A 17,057-nucleotide genomic window follows, 5' to 3' on the forward strand; every position below is an offset into this window, starting at 1 on the left:
AATAATGAGCACTAAAGCTAGCGTGTCAAGAAATAGCTGTATTATTCTAGATCCTTTTAAAATTGATGCTGCTTACCCTTATAGATGTAATTTTTTTTTATCATCCTCTGTATCTGCATATAACAATTTGATTATTTGTGAATTATGGGTGATGTTCTTTTTCTACCTATTTGGCATTGACAATTTTTTCTGCAGGTTGCCATTATTGATGAGAAGATTGAAGAGAATTTGTTCATCATGCTTGACGAAGAAACTGATACTGAGTATAACATTCAATTCTCTCTTTATTTTCTTCTTTAATAAAAAATCTAGTGTCATCCTCTTTGTATTCATTACCTTTTGTCGACAGCTTTCATACAAGTAAGATGTTCTTAAAATCACCTCGCCAACACTTGATTTTCATAACACTTCTTAAAACAGTCCTTAAACTGTGCTATTTGATTGTATAATGACCCTTGATCTAGAATACTGAATTGCCCAGCATTGAAATAATTTAAAGTACACCTTACAATGGTTAATTTTATTGATACATATGCTGTTGGCATGATTTTTCTCCATTAATATCTTTACTTGGCAAAATGCTTTTGCCTTGGTTACATTTCAGTTAACTTGATCTTACACGCAAGTTCAGTACAGATTGGCATTTGCTTATGAAAACATGTTATTCCCTATGCTTCTTGAGGAATGGGAAACTTTATTGTTTGAGATAATTGAACCTGTTATTATGTTCTTCAAGAAGGACACACAAGGTCTGAAAATAGATCAACATATCATCTCTTGTGTATGTCCATGGATTACTTATTTAGCAACATTGACTCTGTAGAAAGTTTGGGTTTCTTTCTAGTTATTATGTAGAAAAAATCAAGAGGTGATTGTTATTCATCCTCTATTCTGTCAAATGGAAACATTTTATAGTTTGAGACAATCAGGTCTTCTTTTGTGTACTTAACAAAATATACAAATACAAGAATGAATGAACATCTTTAATTTTTCCTTGTATACCAATGGGTTGCTAATTCAGTGATGTTGGCTCTGATGTGTTGATTCTCGCTAACATATTATGTTGAGAAAAATCTGGAAAGTAATCATTATATTTCAAGTATGTGAAGAAATTTCCTTTTCATTAATGCACTCGTTAATTATTTATTTTGACAGGATTGGAAATTTAGTTCGGGCAACCATCATTCGTTTGCTTTACGCTTCATGCCCTTCTGTTCCATATCGCTGGTTGACAATATTAAACGGTTTGGTATGCTTTAATTTATTTTTGGTTATAAAGTGTGTTTCTGAGTTATGTTAAGGAGTGATATGTGAAAAAAAAATGAATTGTTACTATTAATTTATTTAACACATTGGTTTTTTTCCTAGGAAATGTTAAGAGGTTGGCTATTGTAGATTGTTGCCTTGGATTGGAAAATTAATTGCCTTGTGCTTCATCAAATGATGTGTTTCTTACAACATAAGTTACTTTCCTATGTTTACTCGAGAGGGATAATGGCATTGCATGAGGGATTTTACCGATATAAATTGAAGTGTGGATTTTCATTAATCCAAAGAAAATAATCGAAGACGAACTCTTCTAATTACTAGGTTTCTTTTAATTTTTTATAATAGGACATGTGGATCCTGAGGCCCAGTAAATGTTATCCTTTTTCCTTCCCACTGGTTGTAGTTTTATTTACACTCATATTATCTGGTATGTGATGTTTGAATTTGATATGCTAGTGGTTATTTTTTTACTTCTCTAATTGTGATTTGTTATTCCTTCATCTTTCATTTTAAGTTAAAATACTGTTTATCTGTCATCTTTTGATTAAGTTAAAAAAAATACTGTTTGATATCTTTTTCAATTATTTTAAGGAGTGACCAAACCACTAATCATATATGAATGTTAGCTTTGTAATCTTCTGGATGCCAATTGCATTTGTAATCCATGACCTATTACCATGAAAATTCTGATCCCATTCTTTAACTTTTTTGCTTTAGGAGCTTGCACAACCTTCTTATGTTTAAGATGACAAAGAATGAAGGGTTGCTTTTTTGTTGCCTTAACTTTCAATAATTGCTTGATTCAAAGTGTGTATTGTCCCACATTCTTCTTACCTTTACCTTGCTTTTCTTGCATCACTAGATGTTAGTATTTTCTAAAGTTGCCATCACCTGAGTTGACACTGTATAACCTATATAACTAGCATGTGAAGCAGCCTTGATTCTTTGTGGCTATGCGAAAGACTAATTCAAAAGCATTAGGGCTGATGTAAAGGATCTATGGAGGTTCATTGCAATCGGGAATTAGCTATGCTACTTACTTTCCTAGGAATTCTACAAATTGTAAATTGTTTTGATTTGCATTTCTATGATGTACTGAATCATTCTCAAGTGAATGTCATCTAGGTTCTTGCAACATCAATCAGAAGGAATACATCTGAGAAGTTTACTACTCGTGAAAAGGACCATATGAACACTTCATCTGAAGGTGATTCTAGGTTGGATTTTGGGGAGGATGATGAGAACATGATTACTAGTTCAACTCGTGAACAGATGCAAGAATCCGGGTCTGTTTCCAATGCAAACCTTAAAAGGGTGAAGCATCTTAGATACCGTACAAGGATTTTTGCTGCAGAGTAAGTTTCTTACTTGTAGTCTTTCTCACTACCACTTTGTCTATAGGTATATTCAGGGCTATTCTTGTTACATATATATAATGATTTCTTGCTTTATTATTACTATTTGCCAAAATTAGTGCTTCTGCTATTATTGAGAATGAGGAGCTGACAGAAAAGTTGGTCTTTCAATTGCTTTTACATTTAAGGAATTTAGTATTAATTTTAAATTAGTATGATGGAATATATTCCATTTAAGGAATTCAGGGCTATTCTTGTTACATATATATAATGATTTCTTGCTTTATTATTACTATTTGCCAAAATTAGTGCTTCTGCTATTATTGAGAATGAGGAGCTGACAGAAAAAGTTGGTCTTTCAATTGCTTTTTACATTTAAGGAATTTAGTATTAATTTTTAAATTAGTATGATGGAATATATTCCATGAATATTGTGCATTTTATATGTCGAAACATGTATCATGTTGATAATTTGGGCTCATCTACAAAACCATTCTCTTTAATATGTTACATGTTCATTGTCTAGCTACTTGTACCAGCAATAATTAAATCTAATACATAATCTCTTCCATGATTTTGGTGTTGCTTCCTCATTTGTGCTACTACTTTAGTAGTGCATAATCAGATAATTTGAACATTGGTTTGTTTTGATGCTCGAAATAATATAATTTGAGGTGAATCAATTTTCTGATTATTTTACTCGACTAAAACTTAGAAGGTATGCTTGTAATCGAGACATCAGTTTTGCTGGTATCATAAAGAAGTAAATAGTATATCATTTGCCTGAAAGATTTCTTTCGAACTTGTGGTTGGATCTTAATCGCCTCTGCTTTTTATCCTTCTGGTTATTTTGGTCTTTAACATTTATTATGATATTTGCACTAGCTATGACAACCTTCGTGTACCTCTCTTAGCTTATTATTATTTTTATTTCTTTTTCATTTTTGAGGCATGGTACTACCTTTGTATGTTAAGGCTATTAATCTTGTCAAATTGCATACTTTCATATTTTAGTTAATCTACTGATGGTTTCTTGTCTGACTTGAAAATATAAATATTATCTATTTTCACATTATTAAGGCGGTACTCTAACAACATTATATATGGAGTGTAGGTGTTTGAGTCATGTACCGACAGCTGTTGGAACAGAGCCTGCACATTTTGACCTTGCTCTGGCAAGACAGCTATCTAAGGCACATGCTGGCTCTGGTGATTTCCTTGTGCTGCACTTACAGGAGCTCATCTCGCTTTCTTATCAGGTTCTAGCCTTGAGTGCTCCTTTGACCTGATAAACTTTATGTGCAGTATTAACTGTTAGTCTTTTTTCTTTTTTGGGTGTACTAGATAAGCACTGGTCAAATTGAGGGAATGCAACATATAGGGGTGAGACTTCTATGCATCATCATGGACAAGGTAATTCCTATCTTTGTTTAACTTGTGAATTAAAATTTAGTGCATGTGATCCATTGATTTGTTCGACCCCGTGGAAATTGCCTTTTTATTTCTGCATTCTTCTAAAATACAATTATTTGCACACTTACGTTTAAATTAGGTCTAGTATGATATGATTGTAATACTTTTTAGGGAATCTTCTGACTAAAACTCCCCGTCGGGAGTGGGATGGATTATTCTTGACCATATCAAAACTAACCATTCAGTTGCAACAATATATATTTCTTTATATTGATCCTATCAGCTTGGTTTAAACTTATTAATTTGATGAAAAGAATGAGTTTTTTCATATATTTTCATAGGTACACATATATATACATAATAACATAGGTCTAGACTAGGAATGTTTTTCAATACCTATAATTTCTGTTTGAGCCCCTATAATCAAGCTGTCCCTACAATTAAGCTACTATAATTAAGCACTTAAATAATGCCTAAGAATCTGTAACACTCTCCCCCAAGTTGAAGCATAGATGTTAATCATGCGTACCTTGTTATAAAGATAATCAACCCTAACCCAATTTAGAGCTTTTGTGAAAATATCTCCTAATTGTTCCCTGGTCTTAACATGTCTTGTAGAGATCAAGCGTTTTATACAATATTCCTTGTCTAGGAGCTTCTTTGGGGAGGCCATGAATTGACTTACGATATTGATAGAGGATGCAATATTAGACTGAGTTACTGTAAGATAATTTAGCTTCCCAACCTGTCTTCTATATCACTCAGGGTGTTCAAATAATTCACCATCCTCGGTAAACTTCATATTCGGAAGCCTTCGTGCATTACATGGTTTAGTTCTTAGTTTTCCTGTCTCTGATAATAAGTCAAGCATATATTTTCACTGAGATAAGAAAATACCTTTCTTGCGTTTTGTTACCTCACCACCTAGGAAAAATTTTAATGCCCCTAGATCTTTTGCGTGAAACTAGCTATGGAGGAAAGTCTTTATTGATGAAGTCCCCATAAAATCACTTCCAGTTCATCAATATATACTGTAAGCAACAAACTATGTAAGGATTTGCAATGTTGAAATACCTTCCCTTACTCCCCTTGAGCAACAAATTCAAGTGGTTGCTCCATGTGCACTGCCTCCTGGAAATCACCATGTAAAAAAGCGTTCTTAATGTCTAGTTGATATAGAGGCTAATCGTAGGTGGTTGCTAGAGAAATGAATAGCCGAATATTAGGATCTGATGAAGTAGATACTGTCTCATGACATGAATTAATTGGAGCTTATCTTCTCGAGTGCACATGCAAAAGTGCACATGGCGAAAGGCGGTGGTGGTGTTGGTGCTGGTGTTGGTGCTGGTGTTTAGTTTGGAATGGTAACATTGTGAACTACACGGGTAACAATATAGAGCAGCCTCATCCTGAATTGTAGAAGAAGATATAACCTAGAACGACATATTTGAGGGATTTAGGATCTTATTTGGTAATTTGGGGGTGGGCATCTCGAACAAAATAGTACTCCCAAGATTTGTGTTTCAATAGGACAGAAGGATTTGTTAGGGAAAAGAATGTTGTAAAGAATATTACCATAAAAGACAGGATGACATATAATTTATTAGGAAACAAGGTGTGGAAATTGCATTTGCCCAAAAAGGTTTGAGAACTTGCATATGGAACAAAAAAGCCTGATTTGTTTCAAGGAGATGTCTATTTTTTTTTTTTTTAGCTACTCCATTCTGAGAAGGTTGGTCAACACAAGAGCTTTGGTGGAGAAACCCATTCTGGGTCATGTAAGCTTGAAAGGGATGAGACAAGTATTTCTTCACATCATCACTGGGAAAGCATAGAAACATTGAAGTGTGTTTTGATTTCAGCAACAAATGCAGTAAAATAAGAGAACAACTCAGAATGATTTTTCATTAGATAAAGGTAAGTAATATAGCCAAGTAATATGAGAATAACTATCAATAAATATGGCAAAATACCGGAACATAAATTTAGATACTATAAGGCATGGACCTCAAACATCAGAGCAAACTACCTTAAAAGAGGAACTAGCCTGTTTATTGACTGTTGGACTGCCAGATAGACGAAGATGTTTGGCGCATTGACAGGACTCACAATCTAAGTTAGACACATCAGAAAATTGAGGACATGATTGTTTAAGCAAGGGTAAAGATGGATGACACAATCAACAATGAGCTTCGAGCGGGTTGAGAGTAATGGAACAGGTAATAGGTTTGGATACTTGAGCATCTAAAATGCAAAGTCTTCCTGATTCATATCCTTTACCAGCAGTATTCTTTGCCATAAGATTTTGAAGCAAACAATGATCATAAAAAAATAAGACGCAGCAAAGGACAAGTGTGTTTGTTTACAGAAACTAAATTAAAAGAAAATTGTAGAAGACTTGCAATAGATGATAGAGACAGATAAAGAATTGGTTTAACAGTTCCAAGTCTAAGAACCCATAAGGTAGACCTATTTGCTAAAGTAACACAAAACGAAGTGCTATGTGGCTGAAAGCAAAGTGCTATGTGGCTGAAAGCAGAAAAGAGATAAGGATTACCTGTCATGACACTGGAATCATTGACTTATTAAGTTGAGGACGAAAAAGACACTGAGTGGGATTATTTGATTCAACAATAACAGTGATAGACTAAGGCGAAGACTTTAGTGCTTCCTGATACTGGGAAAATTTGGAAAAATTTGGAAAGTTCATTTACAGACATCCGTGATAATTTTGTCAGGTGACGGATTAGATGGGTGTTGCACAACCGCAAGTGAATGGTTTTGCCAAGTAGTAAATAAGATATCGATCCCACAAGGACCAAGTATGATTACCGATCTATTGCAACGATGGGTTATCTAGACAATTAAAAAGCGTGGAAAATAGAAACAACAAGCAGCAGGGAATAAAGCACAATTAAGATTACAAAAATGCAGGGCTGTGGATTAGGATTCAGATTTAGATAAACTTAGGGTTGGGAACTCATCACAAAGTGTAAATGAATGATGTGTTTAGATCTAGACTGGGTTTGGGTAGATCTCTTGAAGGACATTAATCCTATGCTGCTTGTCACTCTTTTTCAAGAGATAACAAGTTGGTCTTGATAAGGCCATCTCCTACTTTCGTGGTAGATAAACCTTTTCGAAACTCTAATAAGAACAGTGATTAAGTGATGAACCCTCAAGAATTACCATTCAGTAAATTCAGGGTGATTTAAGAGGTTCCAAGGCTCAGGTTATCCTTTCAGTTAACCTAGATCTCTAAGATAAACAAGCAATGCTTTCACAATCACAAGCAGTGCTGCCAATGTTGATTGAGGATATTGAAGTATTCAGTCACAATGAGATCTCCTTGACGCATATCATGTAGTGTTGCTTCAATCTGAAATAGTTTAGATGTAGAGTTGGTCTCTCTAGCTGCATCTCAAATCTCCTTAGTTGTTTCATATAAGAGAAAATTCTCACCAACATCATTATTCATTGAGTTAATTAACCAAGACATCACCATGTGATTCTCAGGTTTCTAACTTCTGAATTTTGGGTCATTCTCTGGAATAGGAATCTTCTTAGAAAGATATTCGTCTTTGTCTTTGCCACAGATGAACATCATTACTGATTGTGACCATTAAAAATAGTTGTGCCCATTAAGTTTGTCATTTGTGACGAGGATAGTAGGGTTCTCCAATCCACCATGACCATTGCCACCAGATGTAGTTTCTTGCTTGAAGGTTTTTTCCGATGGGGTTTCTCTTTCTACAACTATGCCGTATTTAGTCATGGAATGACTATTAGTATTTTAAAGGATATCTCTGATACCATGAAGTTTTTAGCAATGTTGACAAACTCGGATCGGGTATGGACTTGGTGAAGCCTAGGGGTCAAGGGTTGAACCGAGGTCAGACCGGGGTTGAATCGGGGTCAATAATTAAATATAAAAATATAAAAATATAAATTTTATAAAAATTTTTAAAAAATATTTAAAAATTTGAATAATTTATTTTTTCATAAAAGTATATATATATATATGTAAATCTGTGATCTGAGATTCTATGTAGAAATGAAAATAAAAAAAATAAAAGGTAATTGTAAAACTTCAATAAACTAAGGGTTTAATTGAAAAACTAAAATATCAACCTTAATGTGAGCCCATTCAATGATATCCAGCCGCCAGGCTTCTTTCCTCCTTTCTCAAGCTTTTCCCCCTCAATCTATCACTCATCTGCGCCGTTGGCTTCACCTCACCGCCTTGTACGGTCACCATCCCCATTTTCCTTGAAGGAAGAAGGAAGAAGAAGATGGAGATGATGGCCGCCTTCACTAGGCCTATCATGGGTGCCGGCTTCACCTAATCTGCTACATGCACAAGGCCAGCTTCACCTCGCCGCCCTCGTGCATATAGTCCGCCCACATCCACTCCTCTGTGACCCTCAAACTCTCTATTTGGAACATCTATTTGGAACATTCAGATCCAACATAAGTAATGTTACCCACATAAGCTCAGTTGTGGCCTGAGCCATTGCTTTGTACTCAGATTCTGCGCTAGATATGGATACAACTTCTTGTTTCTTGCTCTTCCATCCAACTAGATTACCACCAACAAAAATACAAAATCTAGTAATAGACTTTGTTTGCTGGGCTCCCTGCATAGTCTGCATCTAAGTAGGTGAGTATATCTTAAAACTCCTCTTCAAAATTGAAGACCACCCGCTTGGTGCAAATTTAAGATCTCTAGGCATCATCATTGCATCATCCCAATGAGGCCTTTCCATGAACTAACTTATCTCTCTTATAGCCAGAGATATATATGGTCGAGTAGTTGTGACATACATTAGCTTTCCCACAAAAGCACGATAGTGCTTGGTTATCAATAAGATCATTAGATTTCTCATACAGGTTTACCTTGATTGGAATGGCTTTTGGTTTAGTTCCTAATATTCCAGTTTCGTGCAACAAATCTAGTACATATTTTGTGAAAAAACAACACCCTTACTCCTAACGACTACTATGCCAAGAAAGTAATGAAGTGGGGCCAAGTCTTTAGTTACAAAATTCTCCTGCAAGTGTTGTTTGGTCTCTAGGATTCCTTGTACATCATCACCTGACAAGATAATGTTATCCACATACGCAATCATAACAACAATACCCTTCACAGTCTTTCTTACGAAGTATGAGACAGTCTTTCTTACGAAGTATGAGTAATCTTAAACTTTGAGAAAAACCTTCTGAAACCATATTGCTTCATCACCTCACAATGTTTATGAAACAAAGTTCTGGGATTATGCTTCAAGCCATAAATAGCTTTCTTTAGCTTGTACACCTTGGAACACTTTGCGTGAACCTCAAAACCTGGGGGTTGTTGCATGTAGACTTCTTCGACTAAATTACCATAAAGGAAAGCTTTATTCACATCCAATTGATAAAGAGGCCATAGCTATTGATATAGGAATATTAATGATACCAATCTGAGCCACTGGTGAAAAAATATCAAAGAAATTAACACTATAGGTTCAAGTATACCCTTTATGCCTCATACCTCTTAATCGTGCCATTTGGAATATACTTGATTGTAAAGTTCCATTTGCATCCCACCATTGATGCATTCCTAGGTACATCTGTAAGCTCCTAAGTGTCACGGCTATGTAGAGCCGCTATCTCCTCCATGGCTTGCTGCCATTTTTTAATCAAGAGCCTGTTGGTGACTAGTTTGAGTAGAAGCACCATTTAGTGCCACTACAAATTTCTTGCATGCACTGCCAAGATAATCAAGTGATGAATAGTGTGTTGGATGCATAGCGCAAGTCTTTTTTTTTCTTTTCCAAACTGCAATAGGTAGATCCCTATCATCCTTTATATCATTCTTGGTCTAATTATCATCAATAGATTTAGTATTCGGTAAGGTTTGTGTAGTGACTACTTGTTGTGACTCCTTTGGCTTTGGCGGTGAGGAGGAGGCAACTTTACCATTAAAGACATTTAGTGGTTCTCGATAACGAGTACCAGACGGATCAGTATCACCCTTACGACAAATGTGACTTATGGGAAAGGGAAGCATAAGAAAATGTGGTAACAGATAATGGAGTTATCCTCTATGGTAGCACGTGCCCCAGGAGTCAAAAAATTAGGAATGGACTCAAAGAAGGTGACATCCATACTGACATAATGACATGCATACACCTATATCCCTTTTGTGTTTGAGAATATATCTAAGGAACACATTTTATAGCTCGAGGTGCAACTTTATCTCGTTCAGGATCCAATAAGTGCACAAAACAAACACAACCAAAGACCTTTAGCGCAACTTGAAATAACTCAGCTCTAGGAAGTAATATCTGGGAAGGAATTTGTTTCTTGATAACTGAAGATGGTACCCAGTTAATAAGATAACGTGCGATAAGAACTGGATCAGCCTAATAAGAAGAAGGCGTGTTGGTATGCATAAAAAAGTGAGCAATATCTAAAATATACCAATGTTTCCTTTCAACTATCCCATTTTGTTGAGGTATGAGGACATCTAGTTTGTTGAATAATGCGAAAAGACTTGTAAAACAAACGTAATTCAAAAGTACATAATTCAAGTGCATTATTAGATCTAAAAATCTTCACATTGGCATCAAGCTATTTCAATAATGAAGGATTTTGCTACAATTCCCACTTTAGATCTAGTTTAAAGCAAAAACAGTCAGTACACATTGGAATAATTATCCACAATGATATGGTGACATTTACGTCCCCGACAACAATGAACACGACTTGCCCCGGATGTCTATGTGTAACAATTTAAACATACCACTGGAACTAATATTTTGACTTGAACAAAACGTAGACCAGTGATGTTTCCCCAACTGGCATGCCTCACAATTGAATATGGCGTGAGGAATTATTCTCCTAAGTTTTGATAAAGGAAGATGGCTAAGACAAAGGTGCCACTGAAAAACTGAATAATCACTGGAAGAGAGAAGAGTCAACCAAACAGAGTCAGATAAGGTATGACTCTGCATTTGATATTTGTTGTAATGTGTCTGACAGATAACAAGTTCAGCTAAAATCAGGCCCTAGTAACACATCCTGTAAATTCAAAGTATAGGATAAGTTAATATCCCCTATTCCCGTTGTGGAAGAATAACTCCCATCAACAACTTGGACAGTGCAACTGGGAGCTACAGAAGTTAATTTGTGAAACTGGTTGGCTCCACCACATAAAGGCCGTGATGCTCTTGAATCTACTAGCCAATCTTTGTTCTTTTGATTAGATGGTAGACCATTACATGAAAGATGTCACGCTCCGGACTCGGTACGGTAGGACCCAGCGCGTTGACAAATGGGCGCAGACCCACAGGGTGTCAGCCCCATAGGCCTACAAAGTCTCAGAACTTGATTCAGAGAAGACAAAAAAAAATAAACTGATTAAGTTACAAAAGTATCTTACAACTTGATGCTGTACACTAATATAAACGAATGGGTATTTTCAGGAAAAATTTTGAGAATGCGACAACCCTAGTTGATCCATCCTAGCACTGGCTAAACATCACTAGTCTTGAGCACAACAACCTTAGAGCCCAGTACCTGAAAAGATCGAAGAAGAGAGGCGGAGTAACTCGGTTACTTAGTGAGGGGTGAAAATAGGTGGAAAACTTTTAAATACTTTCAAATATGGAAGAAGCTTGTTCATATTTTTCCAAAACATCGGCAAAGCCATAAGTAAACATTTGGCAAGAAACCATGTACAAGTACGAATGTGTAAACATAAGTTTCCAATGCATAACTTTGCGAACACTTCTCAATATCACCATTAACCAAAATATGAAATCTAGAAATACAAATCTTGGAAATATAGAAACTTCAGGACATGATTTCAAACAAAATGTCTCCAAATTTACTATAGATGTCAGAGGTCATGTGTTTACCCTTAGTGATCCAAGCCAGAATAACAGAGGTCATTTATCTATCCTTGGTGACCTTAGACTGAAATATCAGATGGTTGTTTATTATATCACCGAACGGACACATTGCCAGATGACCGTTAATTATTTCACCAAACGGACATGGTGCGAAATTGCAGTCTCATTTTTCCATAATTTCTTGTTGACAAGGTCAGTATTTAACCCCCGCTGACAAGGTTGAGTACTGTTCATTTAGAGACAAACATTCAAACAAAACTTGTAGTTGAAATACAGAATGTTCACAAATTTTTTCTCAAATATTCATATAAACAGAAATTCAGAATTTCAGATTCACACTTTAGGGGAATAAGTAAATAAACAAAAATTAAATGTAGAATTTAGTAAATAAATTACTAAATCATTAATACGTACCGATCACTCTCGAAAATCAAGAGTAAAACCATTATTTAAACGAATTAAGAAATAAGCGAGATTAAATTTAAGCAAAACAGGGAATAACAGAACTAGTAAATGCACACTCCAACACATAATTACATGATTAATAAATTCAACAATTCCAACTATTTAAATACATATAACCTTAAGATTCCCATTAATAAGCTTGATTACAAGCATACATCTACCTCACACCCATCAATCATGCTTACCAACCTAAATACAAATAGAAGCCAAGTTAAAGATGTATCGCAAGATAAACACTTAACTTATTATCTTCCCCATTCAAGATTTCAACCGCCACCAGTACAATATAATTGCAATAGCCTCATATGAATGTTTAGAAATAATTAAGCAATCTCTTAAGACCCCAACAGATTTTCCTCATATATCATTTCCACAACTATACAAATCACCTAAACCTTTCTTTTAATGACACTTTACAGGGCTTCAACATATTTAGATGTCACAAAGTGTTGGGCTCTACACAATTCACTCCAAAACATACTATCAAATGCAAAGCGAGATTAAATTTACATCTCACACATATCTGCATAATAACACTTCTAAACACGTCTCATTCCGTAATACATAACTCCAAAAACATACTATCAAATGCAAAGATATTTTGCATAAACAAACTTAGGACAATTTTGAACATTTTTCTATTTAATTCTTTCCCAAATTCAGCCTCCAAGAATGAGAAAAATCCTTCTAAATCTGAAAATTCTGCATAGAAACATCATCTTGCACAAGCCCTTTTTAATAGATCATGACTCATAATCTACAAATCCAATAAATTTGAAATCTTGTGAAAGTTAACGTGATATGGAATATTTTTGATATTGAGCATTTTGTGTAATTGTACTTATGCAGTCCGGAATTTGCCTCTAAATCTAACAGGTTTACACAGTAATACCTCCAGGACATGGCAACTTGAATGGATTATATCTTATAGAATATATGCCCAATAAATATGAATATTAGCAAGTTGTTAGATTAAACAATTCACTACAACATTTCAATTTTAATCTTCTACAAATTTTGCCTCTATGACCTCCGAATATTGGCCACAATTTCCAGTCTCAAACCAACTCATTATCAATTCTAGATATCAAGATACATGCTTCATCTAGTCTCAAACCAACTCTCTTGACTAAAGTCATGCAAGCATATGAGATATCATTCTCAAAGTTTTCACAATCAGTTGAAAGGTACGATTTTAAACATTCAACCAAAATTTATACATGGACATCTTCAAACCATAAATCATTATAGAAAGCATATAAAATAGAAATATGAATTTATCTAGATCAAGCTATACGAAAGTATAGAAACCCAATCACAACCATGTAATCCCTTCTTGTATCTAATCCTTCAAAACATTTTATCAAATACCTTGTTTGCATCAACCAAATTTCATCCCATGGATTCTAACATAACACATACTTATAAGCCATTTACGTATACTCTTCTTCAAACATTTTACTTCAACCCGATATGGGCCAATCACCCTATCTAATACATGAGATCTACATAATTCTCTTGCAAAAATCGCAATAAATCCAATTTCCAAAGGTTTTCAATTTTCAAAAACCAAGTTAATATCAAGTATGGAGTATATTATGCAACAAAGAGTATTTTGGCAAACTGAGTAATGATGAGCTAAAATGTATCTAACAATACCTTGGATGTCAGATAAAAACATCAATTAGATTCATAGAGGTCTTCCAATTAAGCATGGTATGCACTCCAACAAAACAAAATCAATATTTCAACATGATCAAACCAAATTCACACCAAATCAAGTAAATACATTATGCAAGGCTTAAAAATAAAACAAGGGTTTGGTTGGCCCACTCACCTGAAATCTCTTCCCCTTACTTCAAAGGATCTAGAAAGAAACAAAAAGAGGAAACATGGAGACCAAATCTAGGGATAAGATCAACAATTGCATAAATTTTTTTTTTAAGGAAAATCTAAGATTCATTTACTGATAATCATCAAAAGTCAGAGGGTGGAGAAAGATCATTGGGCTAGGGTTTGCAGTTCATGGATTGAAGAAGGAGTTGGAGGAGACAAAAGGCTGAATTTTTTAAACAAATCTTGGTCTGCTGTAGTACATGTTGCTATAGTGTTGGGCTAAAAAAACCTACAATAACGGGCCTAAAAAAAATTGGGTTATAACAAAAGAGATATGCCTGTGGAAGTTGCCAAGGCAACTGTGGTAGAGTCAGAGGTACTACGGGGTATAAATACATGTACTACTGCCAGCTAATTGATCCTGTGCAACAAGTCATCATACTTTGCGTGAGACATTGAATCTGAAATAGTAGATTGGTTGGTGGAGGTAGTTGCAAACATGCTAGCTTGGTGAGCAATTGCAGGTTTCCCGTGTTTAGTCCAGTAATTCTCCTCCGTCTCTTGTCTTCCTGGAATACGGACACTGCATTTTGCCATGTCTAACAGATCCGCAACTTCGTCCATGTCAGCCAGGAGGAGCTATCCTTCTACCTCATCTATACGATGCTGCCATAGCTGATGTTTGGGATTTTGAAGATGCTCTAGGGATAGATAGTCTGCTTAGTCTATTGTACACTTTTGCCAAGGTAGGGATCTCTTGAGTAGGCCAATATATGATCCCTTGCTGCTTGATAGGCATGTGCCCGCCCACCTAAAAAATGACCTGCCATATGCTTTTGTCGGTGTTTCTTTTGATTCTCGCATGCACAAACTAGGTGATGTGCGTTCAGCCTTTGAAAGATAGATTTGAGAGCTGAATAATATTGTGCAAGTTTAGTAGTGTACGATCACTCATCTGACATCATGGGTTCTAGGAGGATGTGCCTTCCCATGCCCTCTAACTGACAACATAAAAGTACGAGACCATCTCTGGTTGTTGGACTCATCCAACTTAACTGTGGTCCCAAAAGAGAATGGGTTCTTATGACCTTTCAACTCTCCTAAGTTCTCAGGAACATCTAAACTTGGAGGACCTGTAGTAGACGAAGAAAACTTCATCCCTGGATTCAATGTCCTCTCAAAGTAGAAGCAGCCATAGAAGACAGTTAAATCATTTCACGTTACTTTGGCGATGATTGCTAAGACTCGAATCAGATTCACATAGGCCAATTAAGGCACCAATAGAGCTTAATCTATTAGTGATAGAGCTGCAATCTTGGCATAGCTCAATCAGATCTGGATTTGGCAACACGAAGAACATCCAGATCTAGGTCAACAACGCCCTTGAGGCAAGAGGAAGGCCAATCTAGGTTGGAGGTGCTCTTACCATGCAGCGGGAAGCTTGATTAGGGCTGGCATTGCTTCAGAAGCATGAGAAGAGACCCAATTTGGTATAAATTTGGGTAGCAAAAAGTGACGGCAAGTCGGCGACCATCACCAGGCGATGCAGCCGGTGCCGGTGCTGCGGGAGGTGAGTAGCAAAGGCCGATCCGAGGAAGAAGTCCTTGATCTTAGAAGGAAAAAAAAGATTGGTGAAGAAGAGAGATACATGGAGAACACCAAGTCCTGGCAAGGTACTGTAGCTCTGATACCAAGTTGAGAGAAAGGAGTAAAAATTATTTATTGAGGCAGTAATCCCTATTATATAATGGAGAGCATAGGCACTAGCAAATGAAAAAAAAAGAACAATAAAACAGCAACAGTAATAGCATGACTAAAAGAAACAAAAACATGTCTGTCAACAATAGACAACTCCCCCTAGCTCTTGAAACTGGTGATTTCTATGGCTTGAACCTCTTTCTTTGTTATTGCTCCTATTGAAAGGATGTCCTATTTGATCATTGTGGCTTACAAGAGCACTCATAGGCTGAGTAGAGTAATTGATAGACTAGTTTCAATGCAGAGGATCCTGGTGAAAGTTTCTTGTAGGGATGAAATCTTGGGACTAGAAGAACCTTGGACTTCATTGTGTTAAATTCTGGACAAAGATCAGCCATGAAACTTATTACAGTCATCTGCTCTTGTTGGGCTTGTTGAACTCTTACATTAGAAAATAAAAGGTAGTAAGACATTAAGTTTTTCGTTAGTTGTTTTAAAGATCATAAGGTAGGTGCAAGAGATTGATCTTGTTGCTCTGCACGGTGAAAATTCTTGCATACATCATAAATCCATGAAATAGTTCCTTTGCAAGAATAGAGAAATTCTAGACAATTCATTAATTCTCCTTAGCATATTTAATGATCAATCAGAGAAATACCTCACTATCAATGTAATTTCCTAGCTGTAGAAATATACAAGCATCATCTCTCAACCATGCTTGCCTCCTACTTTTAGTTGGGGGATCAGAAGTCAAATGATTGTCCTTCTCAATGCTTCTTTGATAAACTCGAACATTTTTACTCCAAGCAGTAAAATTGGACTCGTTGAGTATACGTTTTGTGATCTTTGACGACACCAGAATCATATCCGTGACAGTTTCTGACTTAAATTCAGCTATATGAGCATACAGAGTAAGGTAATCTCTGTTGATTATCTGAAGTGGTGGAGCTACACTAGAGCCGCCTTGATACAGAGAAAGGACTGGGAGACACCGGAGGACTTGATTAGAGGGCAAAGAACAGACAAAGAACCCATAAGGCTTTGATACCGTGTTAATTTGAAGAAAAGAATGTGGCTTTTTATACATTTTCATGAAGAATGGTACGCACACGCATATATAGAATAA

General features: G+C 35.8%; 1 protein-coding gene across 4 annotated transcripts in view; it reads left to right on the forward strand.

The window, feature by feature from the left end:
• LOC120280064 (protein SWEETIE) overlaps positions 1-17,057 on the forward strand; it is a 52,355-nt gene that overhangs the window by 19,410 nt on the left and 15,888 nt on the right. For all 4 annotated transcript variants that reach the window (XM_039286785.1, XM_039286786.1, XM_039286787.1 and 1 more), the window contains 5 exons: positions 196-263; positions 1,156-1,249; positions 2,395-2,624; positions 3,739-3,883; positions 3,969-4,037. In XM_039286785.1, the coding sequence (XP_039142719.1) occupies positions 196-263; positions 1,156-1,249; positions 2,395-2,624; positions 3,739-3,883; positions 3,969-4,037 (606 nt within the window). The remainder of the gene's footprint in view (positions 1-195; positions 264-1,155; positions 1,250-2,394; positions 2,625-3,738; positions 3,884-3,968; positions 4,038-17,057) is intronic.

Source organism: Dioscorea cayenensis, chromosome 17, assembly GCF_009730915.1.
Source record: "Dioscorea cayenensis subsp. rotundata cultivar TDr96_F1 chromosome 17, TDr96_F1_v2_PseudoChromosome.rev07_lg8_w22 25.fasta, whole genome shotgun sequence".
Lineage (NCBI taxonomy): Eukaryota > Viridiplantae > Streptophyta > Magnoliopsida > Dioscoreales > Dioscoreaceae > Dioscorea > Dioscorea cayenensis.